General features: G+C 40.8%; 1 protein-coding gene across 1 annotated transcript; it reads right to left on the reverse strand.

The window, feature by feature from the left end:
• Positions 1-17,142: 17,142 nt before the first annotated feature.
• On the reverse strand, positions 17,143-19,379 carry RPS26 (ribosomal protein S26). Its single transcript, XM_010597930.3, has 4 exons — positions 19,259-19,379; positions 18,858-19,035; positions 17,814-17,944; positions 17,143-17,248 (listed from the first exon to the last, which is right to left on the reverse strand). The coding sequence occupies exons 1-4, from the start codon at positions 19,259-19,261 to the stop codon at positions 17,213-17,215; spliced, it is 348 nt and encodes a 115-aa protein (XP_010596232.1). The 5' UTR covers positions 19,262-19,379; the 3' UTR covers positions 17,143-17,212.
• Between the last annotated feature and the right edge of the window lie 403 nt (positions 19,380-19,782).

Genomic DNA, 19,782 nt, shown 5'->3' on the forward strand with positions numbered 1-19,782 from the left:
AATGGCTAAACTTAAAAAGACAAGCGTTGGAGAAAATGTGGAGAAACTGGAACTCTTATACACTGCTGGTGGGAATACAAAATGGTGCAGCCACTTTGGCAAACAACTTAGCAGATTTTTCTAAGGTTAAATATATGTCTACCACATGACCTACTCAGCCCTTGCACTCCTAGGTGTTTACACTATGGTTGCTGTCACCCAGTGCAGTAACTCGTAGTGTCACCCCCCCATGGACCTCCTCCCATACCAGACCATACAGCATCCTTCGTAATGTTTTTTGTACTAATGTTACTCATAAATCATAATTCCCATATATCACTGAATGTAATGGCAATACTAGTGACGTAAACAACTAGCAAAATTAAAATTATACTTTAAATTTCAATATCATATGCACAGCCTAAATGTACTTACATTTACATAGTTTCATGTGGCTAAAGTGAAAATTTGGTAAGAAAACAACAGAATTCAAAGCAAAAACGTTTAAGAACTACATGAAAATTATGATCATTTTTTTTCAGGTTTTTAAAAAATTTTTATTGTGCTTTAAGTGAAAGTTTACAAACCAAGTCAGTCTCTCATACAAAAACTTATATACACCTTGCTGTATACTCCTAGTTGCTCTCCGTCTAATGAGACAGCACAGTCCCTCCCTCTACTGTCTATTTTCGTATCCGTTCGGCCAGCTTCTGACTCCCTCTACCCTCTCATCTCCTCTCCAGACAGAAGCTGCCCACATAGTCTCATGTGTCTACTTGATCCAAGAAGCTCTCTCCTCACCATTATCATTTTCTGTCTTATAGTCCAGTCCAATCCCTGTCTGAAGAGTTGGCTTTGGGAATGGTTCCCGTCCTGGGCTAATAGAAGGTCTGGGGACCATGACCTCCAGGGTCCTTCTAGTCTCAGTCACACCATTAAGTCTGGTCCTTTTGTGAGAATTTGAGGTCTGCATCCCACTGCTCTCCTGCTCCCTCAGGGGTTCTCTGTTGTGTTCCCTCTCAGGGCAGTCATCGGTTGTAGCCGGGCACCATCTAGTTCTTCTGGTCTCAGGCTGATGGAGTCTCTGGTTTCTGTGGCCCTTTCTGTCTCTTGGGCTCATAATTACCTTGTGTCTTTGGTGTTCTTCATTCGCCTTTGCTCCAGGTGGGTTGAGACCAATTGATGCATCTTAGATGGCCGCTTGTTAGCATTTAAGACCCCAGACGCCACTCTCCAAAATAGGATGCAGAATGTTATCTTAATAGATTGTATTATGCCAATTGACTTAGATGTCCCCTGAAACCATGGTCCCCAAACCCCTGCCCCTGCTATGCTGGCCTTCGAAGCATTCAGTTTATTTCAGGAAACTTCTTTGCTTTTGGTTTAGTCCAGTTGTGCTGACCTCTCCTGTATTGTGTGTTGTCTTTCCGTTCACCTAAAATAGTTCTTATATACTAATTAGTGAAAACTTCTTTCCCTCCCTCTGTCCCTCCCACCCTCCCTCCCTCCATCTCCAATCTCATAACCATCAAAGAATATTTTCTTCTCTTTTTAAACTATTTTTCGAGTTCTTGTAATAGCGGTCTGCTACAATATTTGTCCTTTTGCAACTGACTAATTTCACTCAGAATAATGCCTTCCAGATTCATCCATGTTATGAAATGTTTCATGGATTCATCTTTGTTCTTTTTAGATGCATAGTATTCTATCGTGTGAATATACCATAATTTATCCATTCTTCTGTTGATGGGCACCTTGGTTGCTTCCACATTTTTGCTATTGTAAACAATGCTGCAATGAAGATGGATGTGCATATATCTGTTCATGTAAAGGCTCTTATTTCTCTAGGATATATACCAAGGAGGGGGATTGCTGGATTGTATGGTAGTTCTATTTCTAGCTTTTTAAGGAAGCACCAAATCGATTTCCAAAGTGGTTGTACCATTTTACATTCTCATCAACAGTGTATAAGAGTTCCAGTCTCTGAACAACCTCTCCAACATTTATTATTTTGTGTTTTTTGGATTAATGCAAGCCTTGTTGGAGTGAGATGGAATCTCATTGTAGTTTTGATTGGCATTTCTCTACTCACTAATGATTGTGAGCATTTCCTTATGGATCTGTTCACTACTTGAATGTCTTCTTTAGTGAAGTGCCTGTTCATATCCTTTGCCCATTTTTTAAGTGGGTTATTTTTCTTTTTGTAGTATCATGTAGATTTTAGAGATCAGACGCTGATCAGAAATGTCATAGCTAAAAACTTGGAAATTATGTTCATTTTAACATTAAACTTTACCGTTACAAGAGATACATTAATGAGTTAGGTTTATATAACCAATCCCATATAATGTAGAAGTTGTAAACAAATGCATGTAGAAATATATTCATAAATGAAATAATACCACAGAAATAAACAGGAAAAAATACACAATCATTTTAGTACTTAGTGAACATCTTGACTAAATCTGAACTTTCCTTTCCTAGCCTTCAAATCTTTGAACCCATGAATGACTTCATTGAAATCAATGCCCTTCACCAACTCACTTTTTAATATGTCACTATTTTTTTAAACTTTAATTCAAACTTAAACCCTGAAAATTTCATTAAAGTCAGATATATATTTGCAAGACAGTGACGTTTTTAAAGGAAATTTTTAAAAAGACTAAAAATTTTAAAAAACCTGAATTTAAGATTAAAGTTATATTTCTAAAAATGTATGAAGAAACAGCATTTTACCCACTTCATGTTTTAAACTGCCAATTTCTCTATTTAGTTACCAAAGAGTTATACAATCAATAATTGTTATACCTATTAGGAGTCCTGGTGGTACAGTGGTTAAGCACTTGGCTGCTAACTGAAAGGTCCGTGGTTCGAACCGACCAGCTGCTCTGTGGGAGAAAGATGTAGCAGTCTGCTTTCATAAGGATTACAGCCTTAGAAACCATATGGGGCAGTTCTACCATGTCCTATAGGGTCGCTATGAGTTGGAATCGACTGGATGGCAATGGGTTTGGTTTGGTTTGGTTTTTGGTTCATACATGTGTTTATCAATTTTAATCGTAGAATAATACGTGACAAATACAGTTGTAAATTGCTTAAATGCAATGTTTCTTAAGATTATATGAATATGAACAACAAAATTGTTTTGTGAAATCTTTCTACATTGAATTACAACATTATTAGTTACAACAATATTGGTAACTGATTGGAAGCCTTTTTTTATTGTTCACCTTCTTTACCTTTAATTACTACTTTGTTCTCAAAAAAGTTATTTATATAGGTTCACGAATACTAATTACCACAATATTGTAGCTAAAACCAGAAAATTTGACAAAATCAGCAACTATATAAACACCACCAGCAAGGAAAACAACAGTGCTTGTAGTGCTTGCAGAGGAAGCCAGTGCTTCGAAGCATACTTGTAATTGGGTAATACTGACATCTCGGAATGGAGCGCATTAGAAGATTCAAAAACAAATTAGCAGGGTTTTAGCCTTGTAGGTATATTGATACATGTAAGCTGGGCTTACGGAAAAAAAAAAAATTGTTGTTATCACTACAGGGATATTTTTATTAAAAATAGTAAACTTCTGCTGAGACACTGCATAAAAATTTTATAGACAGTCATTTTGGTGTCACTCCCTCTGAGAGTGTCACCCGGTGCAGTCTGCACCCACCGCACCCCCTAGTGATGCCACTGGGTATTTACCCACGAGAAATAAAAAGATTGTCCACACAAAGACTTAGTACGCAAATGTTCATTGCAGCTTTATTGCACCTGGGAACAACTCAAATGTCCATCAACAGGGGAATGGATAAACAAACTGTGATACATTCATACAATGGAATCCTGTTGAGCAATAAAAACAAACCAATTATTGATACATGAAACAACATGGATGAATCTCAAAATAATCATGCTGAGTAAAAAAAAGCGAAGACAAAAAAGCATATTCTGTAAGACTCCATTTATATAAAATTCTAGAAAATGCAAACTAATCGATACTGACAGAAAACAGGTCAGTGGTTGCCTTGACAGAGCTGGGAGGTGCAGAATGGGGAGATTACAATGGAGCAAGAGGAAATATTTGGGGTGATCTGTATGTTCAAATCTGCCAGGCGCTCCTTGAAAGCTCTATGGGGCAGTTCTACTCTGTCCTATAGGGTCGCCATGAGTTGGAATCGACTCACGGCAGTGGGTTTGGTTTTGGTTTGGTATATGTTCACTGGTTTTGTCATCTGCATAACACGGGTTATTAATGAGTCTTCCTCCAATCCTGATGCCCTGTTCTTCATATAGTCCAGCTTCATAAGTATGGTAAAGGATACAGCCCTGATGCATACCTTTCCTGACTTTAAACGGGTTACACAGTATCCCCTTGCTCTGTTCGAATGACTGCCTCTTGATCTGTGTCAAGGTTCCTCATGAGCACAATTTGTGTTCTGGAATTCCCATTCTTTGCAATGCTATCCACATAGTCCAGTGCCTTTGCATAGTCAATAAAACACAGGTAAACATCTTTCTGGTATTCTCTGCTTTCAGCCAGGATCCATCTGACATCAGCGATGATATCCCTGGTTCCACATGCTCTTCTGAATCCAGCTTGAATTTCTGTCAGGTTCCTATCAATACACTGCTTCAGCCGCTTTTGAATGATCAACAAAATTTTACTCGTGTGATAATAATGATATTGTTCCATAATCTCCATATCCAGTTTAGAAGCAAGCATGGTGAGATTACATCTCACATACTTTGGTCATGTTGTCAGGAAGGACCAGTCCCTGGAGAAGTACATCATGCTTGGTAAAGTAGAGGGTCAGCGAAAGAAAGGAAGACCCTCAACGAGATGGATTGACACAGTGGCTGCAACAGTGGGCTCAAGCATAACAGCAATTGAGAGGATGGCGCAGGACCAGGCAGTGTTTCATTCTGTTGTTCGCTATATGAGTCAGAACCGACTCAACAACACCTAACAACATATGTTCATTATCTTGGGTGTGATGGTTGTTTCGTGGAGACGTATACTTCCGAAAATCAGCCAGCGATAACCCTATGGATCACAACGGTTCAATCTGCAACTGATCATGAGAATGGCAAAGGACTGGGCAGTGTTTCATTCTGCTGTGCACAGGGACTCGCCATGAGTCAGGGCTGACTCAATGGCAGCTAACAACAACAAATACACCCACACATACGCAAATATATGTGTCATGTCAAAACATTTCAATTTGTACACTTTAAATATCTACAATTTAATGTATATCAATTATTCTCAATAAAGCTGCAAAAAAAAATTGAGCTTTTAAGACATGTGAAGTTAGGACGGGGTTAAAAATAATGTTTGCACTACCTCCTAGTTTCTATGCAGAGTCCCTTGGATATATTATTTCATTTAGTTCTCAAAACAGCCCTGTGAAGTGTAACTATTACCTTTTTTGGATGAAGAGGGTAACTATCCCTTAGCAAAAGTTTCAAACTCAGGTCTGGGATAACTCAACTGCTGCACTCTACTGCCAACTATGGTCACCCTGGGTACTGACATCCATGAGGCATGGCCTGCCCCTGACATCTTGACATCTGAGGAACTCACCTAACTTCATTCAGGTACCTGGATCAGGGTAGGCCATGCAGCGCTTTATACTGGAAAGAAGAATGTGTCCTCGGAACTTCTCTTTGGGGTTTGGGGAGATGAGAAGGAGACTGTATTCTACTTCCCTTTTCCAATTTCTCTCCTCCTCTCCTGGTGTCCCACATCCCATCCCAGTGCTCTTGGGCCTCTCTCGTCTTGTTGCCAAGATATTCCCATTATTCAGAAATGATGAGTGCAGCACTGACCCGAGACAACACAGCAGAGAGGAAAGTACCCCTGGGGAGAAGCTGTGAAGTCTGGGTCCCTGGACCTGCAGGCAGGTGAGCTGGGACAGTGCCCAGGTTCCAGGCCCCACTTCACACTCGGCTTGTGAAGAGTGCTGTCCATCAGGACTCACTGCATCCTAGCCCTTGTCCCTGTTCATGTAGTGACCACACAGGAACTCAGGACTTTAGGTCAGCCTTTATCCCCCAGACACTAATTCCCATGCAGCCCTTCCTGACCCCGTTTCACACTCTTCCTCAACTGAAACTCTTTCAGAACCCTCTGTGAAATACTCTAAACATGTAATACTTTAAATATTTTATACTTATATAGTGTGCTTGTATATATATTTATACAGGGAACTACTCATAAGGGTTTGCCTCTTGGGTAAAAACAAAAAAAAACCCACTGCCATCAAGTCAATTCAGACTCATAGCGACCCTCTAGGACAGAGTAGGACTGCCCGATAAGAGTTTCCAAGGAGCACCTGGCAGATTTGAACTGCCGACCTCTTGGTTAGCAGCCATAACACTTAACCACTATGCCACCAGGGTTTCTGCCTCTTGGGTAGCTGAGGGAAAATTGAGTTATTTTCACTGTGTATACTTTTGCACCTTTTAAGTTTTATATCTTTTGTATTATAAGTAATTGGGGAGAAGAACCAGCCACTACACCTTCTGAAATTGTCCTTCTTGCTCTAGACCCTTAGTCCCTTAGCCACCCTTATGATTTTTTTCAATCACTTCCATTTTGGCTTTCCTTTTCTCTCAATTGATCTTGTATTCCTCCATCCATTTCAACCATGACTGAGATAGCACCATGATTCCCATATTCATATTCCCAAATTAGAGCAAACCTATCATGTATTTTCTTCTTTCTTCAGAACAATTTCTTAATATTTTCCAAAATATGGTCTACAGTCCAATTGCATCAGAATCACTTGGGATGCTTATTAAACTGCAAGTTCCTGGGTCCTACCTGAAAACACTTTGAATCATGCTTTTTGGAGGGTTGGCTTAGGATTCGGCACTTGATCCAAATGGCAGAGGTGATTCTTATTCACAAAAAGACTATTTCATTCACCTCTGAATTTTTCATAGGCCAAGAATATTCATCCCCCAATGTTGAGCACCTGCTGTGTAGCAGGCAACATCACTGACCATCTAGATACTGTACCTGAGCTTTCGAGCTTTTACAGATCAGGAGATGTTTCCCAGGAAAGTTTGCTGGATGATTTTAGAGGATAGGTGACAATTCATTTTTTCTTAATTTAAAAGTTATGTAGCTTTTCATTGAATTGTAAATGTGGAAGTTGTGCTGGAAAATGTTCTGGTGCATATATTTTCACCACAATAAAATAGAAAAAACAAAAAAAGTTATATGGCTTTTTTTTTTAACATTACTTTCTAATTGTGGCAAGAGTTACTAGTTTTCCATTTAGAACACTGACATGATTTCCTTTTTATAATAAATATATGTAAAAAGTGAGTCAGTTAAAAATGACAGAATAGATCAAAGATTGTATAGAAGAATCCTGATCAAAAGGGGAAAAACACAGAACATAATTTCAAATTCTCATGGACTCTAGACTTTCTGGAGCCATGGAGGTTAAATGAATCCCTGAAATAATTGCCCTGAGATAATCTTTAAACCTTAAACCAAAAATATCCCCTGAAGTCTTCTTAAAACAAAACAATAGTTTAGCTTAACTAGTAAAAAAATGTCTGCCTTAAGTATTATGCCTTTTAAGAGCTATCTATATGGGATCAAACTGACAACAGCAACTTGAAAGATTGGATAGGAACCTTACGGGGCATTGAGTTTATGTTAATAGGGGAGCATCAACTCAGAAAAGGAGGGTGAAAATGGTTGTACAACTCAAAGAATGCAGTCAATGTCACTGAATTGTACATGTAGAAATGGTTGAATTGGTGTAACTTTGCTGTATGTATTCTCAACAGCAACAATAAAATAAAAATAAATAACTATTGTGATTTTGTTCTGACAAAGGCTATGTACGACATGAATGAACCCTGAAAACATTATGCCAAGTAAAATTAGTCAGACCCAAAAGGAAAATATTGCATAATCCTACTTATATGAAATATCTAGAATATGCAAATACAAAGAGACAAAGGTTTATTAGTGGTTACCAAGGGCTAGGAGGGATGGAGAGTTATTGCTTGAGGGGCACTGAGTCTCTGTTGCGGGTGGTAAGAAACTTTTGTAAATGGATAGTAGTTAGTGATGGTGGCACAACATGGTGAATGTGATCAACGTCACTGTATTGTATACTTACAAATGGTTAAAATGGCAAAAGATTTGTTATATATATTTTATCACAATAAATTTGGGGAAAAAACAAGACAGAATAGATATGGCAGAAATACCAAAAGTGATACACAAATGTCTGAACTTTGGGAAACACTCATCTAGCATTTCAGAGGTAGCTGTGGTATAAGAAACAGTATAGCTAACATTTATCATGAACTGACGAGATCAATGTCAGAGTATGTCACTACTCTGTTTGAAATTATCCAATGGATTACCATCACATTTTCATTTTATTTTTTAACAGATTTATTGAGATATATTTCACATTCCATACAATTCACCCATGTAAAGGTATGATTCAATGGTTTTTATTATATTCAGAGTTGTGCAACCATCCCCACAATCAATTTTAGAACATGTTCACTATCCCTAAAAGAAATCCCCTGTCACTATTTCCCCCCAGCCTCTCCAGCTCTAAACAAAAAAACAAACCCACTGCCATCAAGTCGATTCTGACTCATAACCACTAATCTACTTTCTGTCTATAGACTTTCCAATTCTGGACATTTCATATAAATGAAATCATGCAATACGTAGTCTTGTGCCTGGCTTCTTTCACTTAGCATAATGTTTTTAAGGCTCATCCATGTTGTAGCAAGTATAAGTACTTCCTTCCTTTTTTATAGCTGAATAATATTCCATTGTATACATAAACCACAATTTATCAGTCTCATCCATCAGTTCCTCGTACTGTGGTTGGCTTGTGTGTTGCTGTGATGCTGGAAGCTATGCCACCAGTATTTCAAAACCAGCAGGGTCACCCGTGGTGGACAAGTTCCAGCAGAGCTCCCAGATTAACCCAGACTGGGAAGAAGGACCTGGCCATCTACTTCTGAAAAATTGGCCAGGAAAACTTTACGGATAGCAGTGGAACATTGTCTGATGTACTGCCGGAAGATGAACCCTTCAGGTTGGAAGGCATTCAAAATACAACTGGGGAAGAACTGCCTCCTAAAAGTAGAGTCCACCTTAACGACATGGGTGGAGTAAAACTTTCAGGACCTTCATTTCTCACGTGGCACGACTTAAAAAGAGAAGAAACAGCTGTAAACATCCATTAGTAATCTGAACATGGAATGTATGAAGTATGAATCAAGGAAAATTGCAAATACGTCAAAAATGAAATGGAATGCATAAAGATTGATATCTTGGGCGTTAGTGAGTTGAAATGGGTTGGTGTTGAAATTGAAGAGGAATGGCGTCAAATTCATTGTCAAAAAGAACATTTCAAGATCTATCCTGAAGTACATTGTCAGTGATAATAACCACACATCTACAAGAAAAGACCAGTTAATATGACTATTATAAAAATTCACACACCAACCGCTAAGGCCAAAGATGAAGAAACTGGAGATTTTCACCAACTTCTGCAGTCTGAAATTGATCAAACATGCAATCAAGATGCATTGATAATTGCTGGTGATTGGAATGTGAAAGTTGGAAACAAAGACGACGACTCAGTAGTTGGGAAATATGGCTTTGGTGATAGAAACAATGCCTGAGATCACATGGTAGAATTTTGCAAGACCAACGATTTATTCACTGCAAATACGTTTCTTCAACAATGTAAATGGTGTCATGTATTGAATTATGTCCCCCCAAAAATGTATCAGTTTGGCTGGGCCATGATTCCCCATATTGTGTGATTGTCCTGTATGTTGTAAATCCTGCCTCTGTGATGTTAATGAGAGGGGATGGCAGTAGTTGTGTTAGTGAGGGAGGACTCAAATCTACAAGATTGGATTGTGTCTTGAGGCAATCTCTTGAGATATAAAAGAGAGAAGTGAGCAGAGAGACAGGTCTACCACTAAGAAAGCAGTGCCGGAGCAGCCATCTAAGATGCATCATTTGATCTCAACCCACCTGGATCAAAGGAGAATGAAGAACACCAAGGACACAAGGTAATTACAAGTCCAAGAGACAGAAAGGGCCACATGAACCAGCGACTACATCATCCTGAGACCAGAAGAACTAGATGGTGCCCGGCTACAACCAATGACTGCCCTGACAGGGAACACAACAGAGAACCCCTGAGGGAGCAGGAGAGCAGTGGGATGCAGACCCCAAATTCTCATAAGACCAGACTTAATGGTCTGACTGAGACTAGAAGGACCCCAGTGGTCATGGCCCCCAGACCTTCTGTCGGCCCAGGACAGGAACCATTCCTGAAGCCAACTCTTCAGACATGGATTGGACTGGACAATGGGTTGCAGAGGGATGCTGGTGAGAAGTGAGCTTCTTGGATCAGATGGACACTTGAGACTATGTTGGCATCTCCTGCCTGGAGGGGAGATGAGAGGGTGGGGGGGGGGTTAGAAGCAGGCGAACTGGACACGAAAACAGAGAGTGGAGGAAGAGAGCGGGCTGTCTCTTTGGGAGGAGAGTAATTGGGAGTGTGTAGCAAGGTGTATATGGGTTTTCGTGTGAGAGACTGACTTGATTTGTAAACTTTTACTTAAAGCACAATAAAAATTAAAAAAAAAGAAAAGAAAGCAGTGCTGGGAGCAGAGCAGACCCAGGGTCCCTGCACAGAGAAGCTCCTAGTCTGTTGGAAGATTAATGAGAAGGCTGACACAGAGAGAAAGCCTTCCCCCTGGAGATGATGTCCTGAATTTTGACTTTTAGCCTACTTTATTCTGAGGAAATAAATTTCTCTTTGTTAAAGCCATCCACCTGTGGTATTTCTGTTATAGCAGCACTAGATAACTAAGACTAATGGCAAGTATAGGGTATTTCTGTTATAGCAGCACTAGATAACTAACGGCAACTATAGACATGGTCCTTGCTGGATGAAATACAGAATGAGATCGGCTACATCTGTGTAGACATGATGGAGAAGCTCAGTATCATCAGTCAGAACAGGGCCAGGGGGCCGACTGCAGAACAGACCATCAATTGCTCATATCAAGTTCAAGCTGAAACTGAAGAAAATTAAAACAAGTCCACGAGAGCCAAAATATGACATTGAGTATATCCCACCTGAATTTAGAGACCATCTCAAGAATAGATTTGATGCATCGAACACTAATAACTGAAGACCAGAAGAGTTGTGTGATCACATCAAAAACATCATACATGAAGAAAGCAGGTCATTAAAAAGACAGAAAAGTAATAAAAGACCAAAATGGATGTCAGAAGAGTCTCTGAAACTTACCTGTAAACGTGGAGTAGCTAAAGTGAAAGGAAGAGACGATGAAGTAAAAGAACTAACCAGAAGACTTCACAGAGTGGCTCAAGAAGACAAAGTATTATAGTGAAATGTGCAAAGACCTGGAGCTACAAAAGCAAAAGGGAAGAACACACTCAAGCATTTCTCAAAATGAAAGAAAAAAAGAAAAAAAAAATTTTTTTCTTTAAACTGATGAAAAAATTCAAGCCTCGACTTGCAATGCTAAAGAATTCTATGGGCTAAACATTGACGCAGGAAGTATAAAAAGTAGATGGAAGGAATACAGTCACTATACCAAAAAGAACTGGTCAACATTCAACCATTGCAGGAGGTAGCATATGATCAAGGACCAATGGTACTGAAGGAAGAACTCCAAGCTGCACTGAAGGCACTGGTGAAAAACAAGACTCCAGGAATGGATGGAATACCAACGGAAATGTTTTAACAAATGAGTGCAATGCAGTAAGCGCTCATTCATCTATGCCAAGTAATTTGGAAGACAGCTACCTGGCCAACTGAATGGAAGAGATTCATATTTGTACCCATTCGAAAGAAAGGTGATCCAACAGAATGGGGAAATTATCGAATAATATTAATATCACACACAAGTGAAATTATGAAGATAATTCAAAAATTGTTGCAGCGGTACAACAGTAGGCAACTGCCAGAAATTCAAGCTGGATTCAAGAGGACGTGGAATGAGGGGTATCACTGCTGATGTCAGATGGATCTTGGCTGAAAGCAGAGAATACCAGAAGGATGTTTACCTGTGTTTTATTGACTATGCAAAGGCATTCGACTGTGTGGGTCCTAACAAATTATGAATAACGTTGTGAAGAATGGGAATTCCAGAACACTTAATTGTGCTCATGCAAACCTGTACATAGACCAAGAGGCAGCCATTTGAATAGAAGAAGGGGATACTGTGTGGTTTAAAATCAGGAAAGCTGTGCGTCAGGGTTGTATCTTTTAACCATACTTACTCAATCTGTATGCTGAACAAATAATCCGAGAAGCTAGACTACATGAAAAAGAATGAGGCATCAGGGTTGAAGGAACACTGACAACCTGCATTATGCAGATGACACAACCTTGCTTACTGAAAGTGAAGAGGACTTGAAGCACTTACTGAAGATCAAAGACTACAGCCTTCAGTACGGACCGCACCTCAACATAAAGAAAAAAAATTTTTTCGCAAGTGGACCAATAAGCAACATCATGCTAGAACATCATGATAAATGGAGATAATATTGAAGTTGTCAAGGATTTCATTTTACTTGGATCCATAATCTATGCCCATGGAAGCAGCAGTCAAGAAATCAAACTATGTATTGCATTGGGCAAATATGCTGCAAAAGGCCTCTTTAAAGCATTAAAAAGCAAAGATGTCATTTTGAGGACTAAGGTGTACCTGACCCAACCCACGGTATTTTCAATTGCCTCATATGCATGCAAAAGCTGGACAATGAATAAAGAAGATTGAAGAATTGATACATTTGAATTATGATGTTGAGAAAAATATCAAATATGCCATGGACTGCCAGAAGAACAAATCTGTCTAAAAATACAGCCAGAATCCTCATTAGAAATGAGGATAATGAGACTTTGTCTCCCTTACCTTGGATGAGTTATTCAGAGGGACCAGTCCCTGAAGGAGGACATCGTACTTGGTAGGTCAGTGAAAGTGAGGGAGAAAGAGGAAAAGAGAGATGAACTGACACGGTGACTGTAACAACGGGCTCAAACATAGCGAGGATTTCGAGGATGGTACAGGACCACGCAGTGTTTTGTTCTGTTGTGCATGATGTCGATACGAGTTGGAGCTGATTTCATGGCACCTAACAATAGGAAACCCTGATGGGGTAGTGGTTAAATGCTACAGCTGCTAACCAAAAGGTCGACAGTTTGAATCTACCAGGCACTCCTTGGAAACTCCCAAGCTCTATTCTGTCCTATAGGGTTGCTGTGGGTTGCTATTGACTCGATGGCAGTGGGTTTGTTTTTTTTTTTTTGGTTCAACGACACACCTATTGAGAATAAACCTGTTGCCTTTGGATTGATTCTGACTCATAGCAACCGTATAGGACACAGCAGAACTACCCATAGGCTTTCCAAGGCAGGGTGGGTGGATGCGAACTGCCAGACCTTTTGGTTACTAGCTGAATGTTTAACCACTGTGCCACCAGGGCTCCTCTGCTGTGAACAGTGCTGCTATAAACATTCGTTTACAAGATTCTGTGTGCACAAAGGTTTTCGGTTCTCTTGGGAGTAAAATGGCCGTGTCATATGTTAAGTGTTTAACTTTTGAGGAGCTTAATACGATTTTACCTTCCCACCAGCACTGTAAGGATTCCAGTTTCTCCACATCGTCAACACTTACTATCCTTATTATAGACAGCCTAGCGATGGATTAGTGTGTGTGTGCTATCTCATTTTTTACCATCAGACTTCATGTTAAGTTCCAAGTCTTTCCCAGGGCCTACAAGGGTGCATGTGATCTAGACTTGTTATTGTCTTTGTCTACTATAGATCCACAATCTCTTACCTGCAACTGAAAAATCAATGACTCTAAAAACCAAGATTTTTGTGATCCACCTTTTTGCAAAACCCGACATGAAGTCATGTGAAGTTATTGTCTTTTTTCTGCCACTTACCATGACTTTATTAACATTTTGAGATCTTGGTTAAAGTTTACACAGCAAATTAGATTCCCATTTAATAATTCCTATGCTTACTATTCAGAACCCTGGTGGCGTAGTGGTGAAGCGCTACAGCTAACCAAATTTCCCATCTGCCAGGCGCTCCTTGGAAACTCTATGGGACAGTTCTGCTGTCCTACAGGGTCGCTGAGTCAGAGTCGACTCCAAGGCACTGGGTTTGGCTACACATACCATTCAGTCACTTGGTTACATTTCCCACATTGTGTCAACATTCTCATTATTTCCCTTCCGGTTGTTCTGTTTCCATTATTCTTGCTTCCCTGGCCCTCTGCCCTCCTCCTCATCTTTGAAATATTGACCATTAGGTCTCAAATAGATGATTTAATAAAAGCAGCAGTATTATGGGTGATAGTTTATGAGCCAATATGTTATTTAGTGGAGAGGTGACCTCCAGGAGTCCTTTTAGTTCAAAGTTTAAAGGGGTATCTCAGGGGTTCCACAGTTCTCTGCCGGTCCAGGAAGTTTGGCCTTTAAAGATTTTGAGTTTTGTTCTACAATTCTGTCCCGTTCTATCCAAGACCATCTATTGTGGTCCCGGTCAGAATGATCAGTAGTGGCAGCCAGGCACCGTCCAGTTCTGGTCTCTGGATAGGTAAGGCTGTGGTTCCTGTAGGCAATTGGCCCCGTAGACTGGTTTCAACACAACTATTCTTGTATTTCGCTGCAGTTAACATTTTTGATCCTGGGTACTGCTCTAGATTCCTTTGAAGATGTTACATATTAAACAGTATAAACAAATAAGACCTCACCAATTTCACATAAGGAATCAGACCAGAACCACCTGCCCCTCTAGCTCACAATTTAGGCACTGTCTTGCTCTCTCCGTAACATGCCAAGTGTCTCAGGGTATTTGCACTTGCTATTTCCTCTGCCTGGAAAGCTTTTCCTATTTATGCAAACGGCTTGTTCCTTCACTTTTTGAGTTTCATATCAAATATCAACCTTATCAAGAGACCATCATATATAAAATGATATCCCTTCCTCACTCCAGGTCGCCCCCTCATACTGCCGTCCACTAAAACATAAGCTCAAAGGTCTCTGGTCACTGCTATGTCCTCAGCACCTAGAACACTACGTGTAACACAGTAGGTGTTCGATAATTTTTTGAGTAAATTGTTTTGAACAGTAAATCACTTAAACCTCACCAAAATACTTTGAAATATAAATGACCACCTAAACACTAGGAAATTGAAGCCAGATAGGTTGGGTAATGAGTCAGTATCAATTCAAAGGCCACACAGGTAAAGTGGCAGAGCTGAGACTAAATCCCTGAGAGGCCATGAACAACTTCTTTCTGATGGGTCAGGTTTTAGAGGTAGGTAGAAGTAAAATCAAAGTGCAGGTTTTGGGGAGGAGGGAAAGGGAGGCCCAGGACTTCAATATATTATAGTTCTTTTCTATGAATTCTGGCTACCACATTGACTTAAAACCCAATCTTACAGGAAGCCATTGGAGCAATGGATTAAAGAGCTCAGAAGTCTCTACCTGGTTTGAATCTTTTCACATATTTGAGTCTGGAAAATCTATCAGAAGCCTTTAGGTGAAGCTGACTACAATAACCGTTTTCCCTAATAATGGATGTGGTTGGAGAGGGTTTTCACCAAATCCTAAGGCCTTCACTATGACCAACTACTAGATCCTCAGCTCACAAAAGGTCAGAGAAGGCTGCTGGTTATTATTCAAACATCTGGAGAACTTCAAGCTGCCTCATGGGTCACTTCTGACAGCATTATGAGTGGCTTTTTTTTGGAAGTGATAACATGAATAGCAGGTTAACTTTCCCTGGATGCCCATCTAATAAAGACAGACATGGTTTGAGTTGTCCACCACTAGAATTGGCTTGGGGGATGGGATGGGGCTATTCTAGGGCCTGAATGTCTCTGATGTTACAAAATGGCAATTAGTTTGAGAAAAAACAGCTAAGCCAATTCTTGAAGGCTCTTCAAAGTACAAATCCCGGGAGATAGCATTGACTAGCCTACTTTGCATTTCAAATGCATAAACCAGTTTCCCAACTCACAGAAGAGGCAGGTAAGACCTGAAAAAAGGATACACTGACTATAGGCATTCTAAGAGAAATTTCACAACAATTATACACCCATAGCCCTGATTTACTATTTGAACCTGGCTTTACTTTAACCTTATGGTGGATGTTCTACCATCTCTGAGCCAAAATCAACTTGGGTTTCGTTCACTGAACAAGCTGGGATTGGAACCATCAGTTTAGCATCCCCTTTTTATCTTGGCTTTGATTTGCCCCACCCAATGTTTATCCCTGGTGTGAAAAGGCCACTACAGTGTAGAGGAACCAAAGAGCCCAAACATAGATCTGTTTTGTGGGCCTCCCCCAAAGGACTTAAAACATTCTTGCCTACAGTTCTCTGGTAAATCCAGAATTTGCCACAGCTGTTTCAACATATTCATTGGTATACTAAGTATGGTTGGGCAAGCTGGGGCCTATAGTTCTCATCTGGGTTTTTTTTCTTCCTAGTAGAAGCCGAGGGAGTTCTCAATATCAGAACCACCCCCGCATGCTATAAAATATTCCACCCCTTCCCTTCCATCATATTCCTTTAAATGTAGACACTTAACAAAATGTTTCCTAACACATTATGTATTTTAATCAAAACCTCCAAGCTACTGGTTTAGCCCAATTTCCAGGCAAAGCCAGCCCCTATTAATCCATTCCCAAATATTTTAGATAAACACGTTAACTATACATCCCTAGTTGATGACTTTCTTACTTCTGAATTCTAAGACAATAAAACCATTCAAGGTACAGCCAGCCTCATTTTGTGTACAAGGTTACTCTTTACTCTCCTGAGACTTCCACAAATTTCTAGAAATGCTTCTGGTATCCTGGACGTTTTCATCCCATGGAGATTTCACAGAAGACTGTGGATAAACATAACTAATGTCACTAAACTGTACACATGGAAGAGTACTGAACTGACAACTTGTTCCATATATATTTATCACTATTAAAAAAAAAAAAAAGACCTACCAATTTTTATCTACTCAGTAAAGAAAAAGCCCCTCAGACACACCCAAACCCCCACCCTAATCTGGCAAGACACTTAACATGTTGTAAAGTATAATCTCCATTTTATTTTCTTTCAGGTTTGTTTTTCTTCAGCCTTTCAGGACTCAAATCCTTACATGGGCTTTGGTGGAGGACGTGGGGCAGCACCCTAAAAGACAAAACAATGAAAGAGTAAATAAAAATGATGGCTCCAAGTCTGCTCCTCCTACCAAGAATGTGGCATCCTCCTATAACTAATAATGTATCTGGGCCATAAACACCAGGAGAGCTGATAAACTTGGAAGCAGACCATATCACATATGAAAACCGATTCTAAAAACTCTTCTTTAGAAGCGTCTCTAATTATGTGGCTTAGGTTTGGGTTCCACCTGCCTTACTAGATCATATCCATAGGCAAGAAACAATTTGATATCGCTGGGCCCTCACTAAGAAGCCCTGGTGGTGCAGTGGTTAAGCGCTCAGCTGCCAACTGCAAGGTCAGAGATCAAAACCCACCAGCCGCTCTGTGGAAGAAAGATGTGACAGTCTGTTTCCGTACAGATCACAGCCTTGAAAACCCTGTGGGGCAGCTCTACTCTGACCTATGCAGTAGTTGTCAGTTAGAACTAATGCCAAAGGCGACAAACTTGTGGTTTTTTTGGGGGGGTGGGTCATCCTAACTTATCTCTTTATCCATTACCCCTCTGGTTTCCACATCCTTTTAAGATACTCACTGCAGGCCTAAATCGGGGTGGGGGGGTCCTGTCCTTCCGGGCTTCACGAGAACGGTTCCTGACCACCTTGCTGTGAATGGCACAACTCACACAATAATGTAGTTTCACGTACAGCTTGGGAAGCACGTATGCTGGGAAAAAATTGGAAGTATAAGCACAGGTATTACATCCCCCTTGTGCTTCTCTTTCTTCATTCTATCAGTTAAAACTACACCTAACTTAAGCATCTGGCAGACACATCTATAAAACTTTCTCACCCCCAAAACAACTCTTTACCTTCGGATATTTAAGCAGCTGTGCACAACTATCAGTTTTACTAATGAATAACATGCTCTATCAATCCATTTGTCGCCATGGGAACCAAATCTACACCCTAGGTATAATAAACTAAAATTCCAGTTCTTTCGGCAGTAACACCAGCCGTTACACCTACCCCGGTCCCCTCCTTGTTGCCAAATAAAATAATTGAAGAACATTTACACCAAAAGAGACACTCAAATGCTCTTCGACAACTCAAGAGTCATTTACCAAGTTTTCTAGTTGTTGCTCCCGAGACACTGATACTGATCACTGAGATCTAAAACGTGTTTTGGAATTTCATCTCCTATACAGACGTCAAGGAGCCCTAGTGGCCCAAAGGTAACCAAAAGGTTGGCGGTTTGAAACCACCTATCGGCTCATCGGAAGGAAAGATCTGGCGATCTGCTCCCGTTAAGAATTACAACTTAAAAAACCCTATGGAAGCAGTTCTGCGCTGTCACATAGAGCCGTTAAGTCGGCACTCAACAGCATACAGGACATCACAAACCTGACTCAAACCTCAGAGTAAAAGCTGTGCGCTCTATCGCAAAGGGTTACCCTCTGCCCATCAGCATCACTCCTTTCCGGCAAGGAGCAAAACGACAAACGAGCACAAAGGCTACACTCTTTTCCACCAACCACCACCTTTACAATATACACAAAATAATTGTCTGGGACACTGCAGACACGCGCCAACGAACAGAGCCTGCAGAAGAGCAAGACTGAGGAGCCTTGAGCACTTACCGTCGAAGACACTCGCTTCGGAAATGTCTCTGACGGCAGCGGCCTCTACTATGTTTCGAATTACGAACTTCTTAATGGCCTTGTCTTTGGGCACGCAGCGGGCGCAGTTCGTGCAACGAATAGGCTGCACATGGCCGCGGCCCTTTTTGGCACGACCGTTGTTCCTCCTTTTCTTAGTCTGCAGAAAAATGAAAATCTTGATAGTAAAAGGATGCCGCTAACCCAGCCTCGGTCCGCACCGGCAACCCCCAAAAAAGCGCAACTCAGAGCGCGCCCTCTTACAAACCAAGAAACATACACACACTCCGATCGCTCCAGTCCAGGCCCTCAGTGCCCACAATCCCAGAATCTGACCTCAGCCCCGACCCGGATCCCTACGCTCACCACGCGCCACGACCCACCATCTTTGAAGAGAGGACCGGAGAGAGAACCCGGAACCTCGCCCAGCCCTCTTATATAGTGCAAGATCCCTACGCCCACACGAGAAGAATCCTTAGGAGACGGACTCCAAGAACGATATCTCACTATACTCAAGTTTTCTTTGTTAGTCAGTATTTCCGATGGAATATAGGGTGGAAAGGAGTTTCTACACCTTATTTATCCGTAGAACAAGGTACTCATGGAACTATTTTACCAGCCAGCGGAAGAAAATTATAGTTATGCGTTTCCCGGCAAGCATTGCGATGCCCTACCCCGGACGTAATCCTCGGGCTTGCCAGTGTTCTGGTTATCGCGACACTTGGCTCGGAAATTGCTCTTCGAGAGACCGCAAAACGGTCTCCGTATTAGAGGCCGGAGAGGAAGAAGTGTATGGTGGGAATTGTAGTACGAAACCGAGTGGACCCTGGCCCCGGGTCTTTAGATCCAAACGGAGCTACGCCGCCGGGAGACCATCGAATCATTTCTCTGCCAATCCTGCTATTTA

The sequence above is a fragment of the Loxodonta africana genome, chromosome 4 (genome assembly GCF_030014295.1).
Source record: "Loxodonta africana isolate mLoxAfr1 chromosome 4, mLoxAfr1.hap2, whole genome shotgun sequence".
Classification (NCBI taxonomy): Eukaryota; Metazoa; Chordata; class Mammalia; order Proboscidea; family Elephantidae; genus Loxodonta; species Loxodonta africana.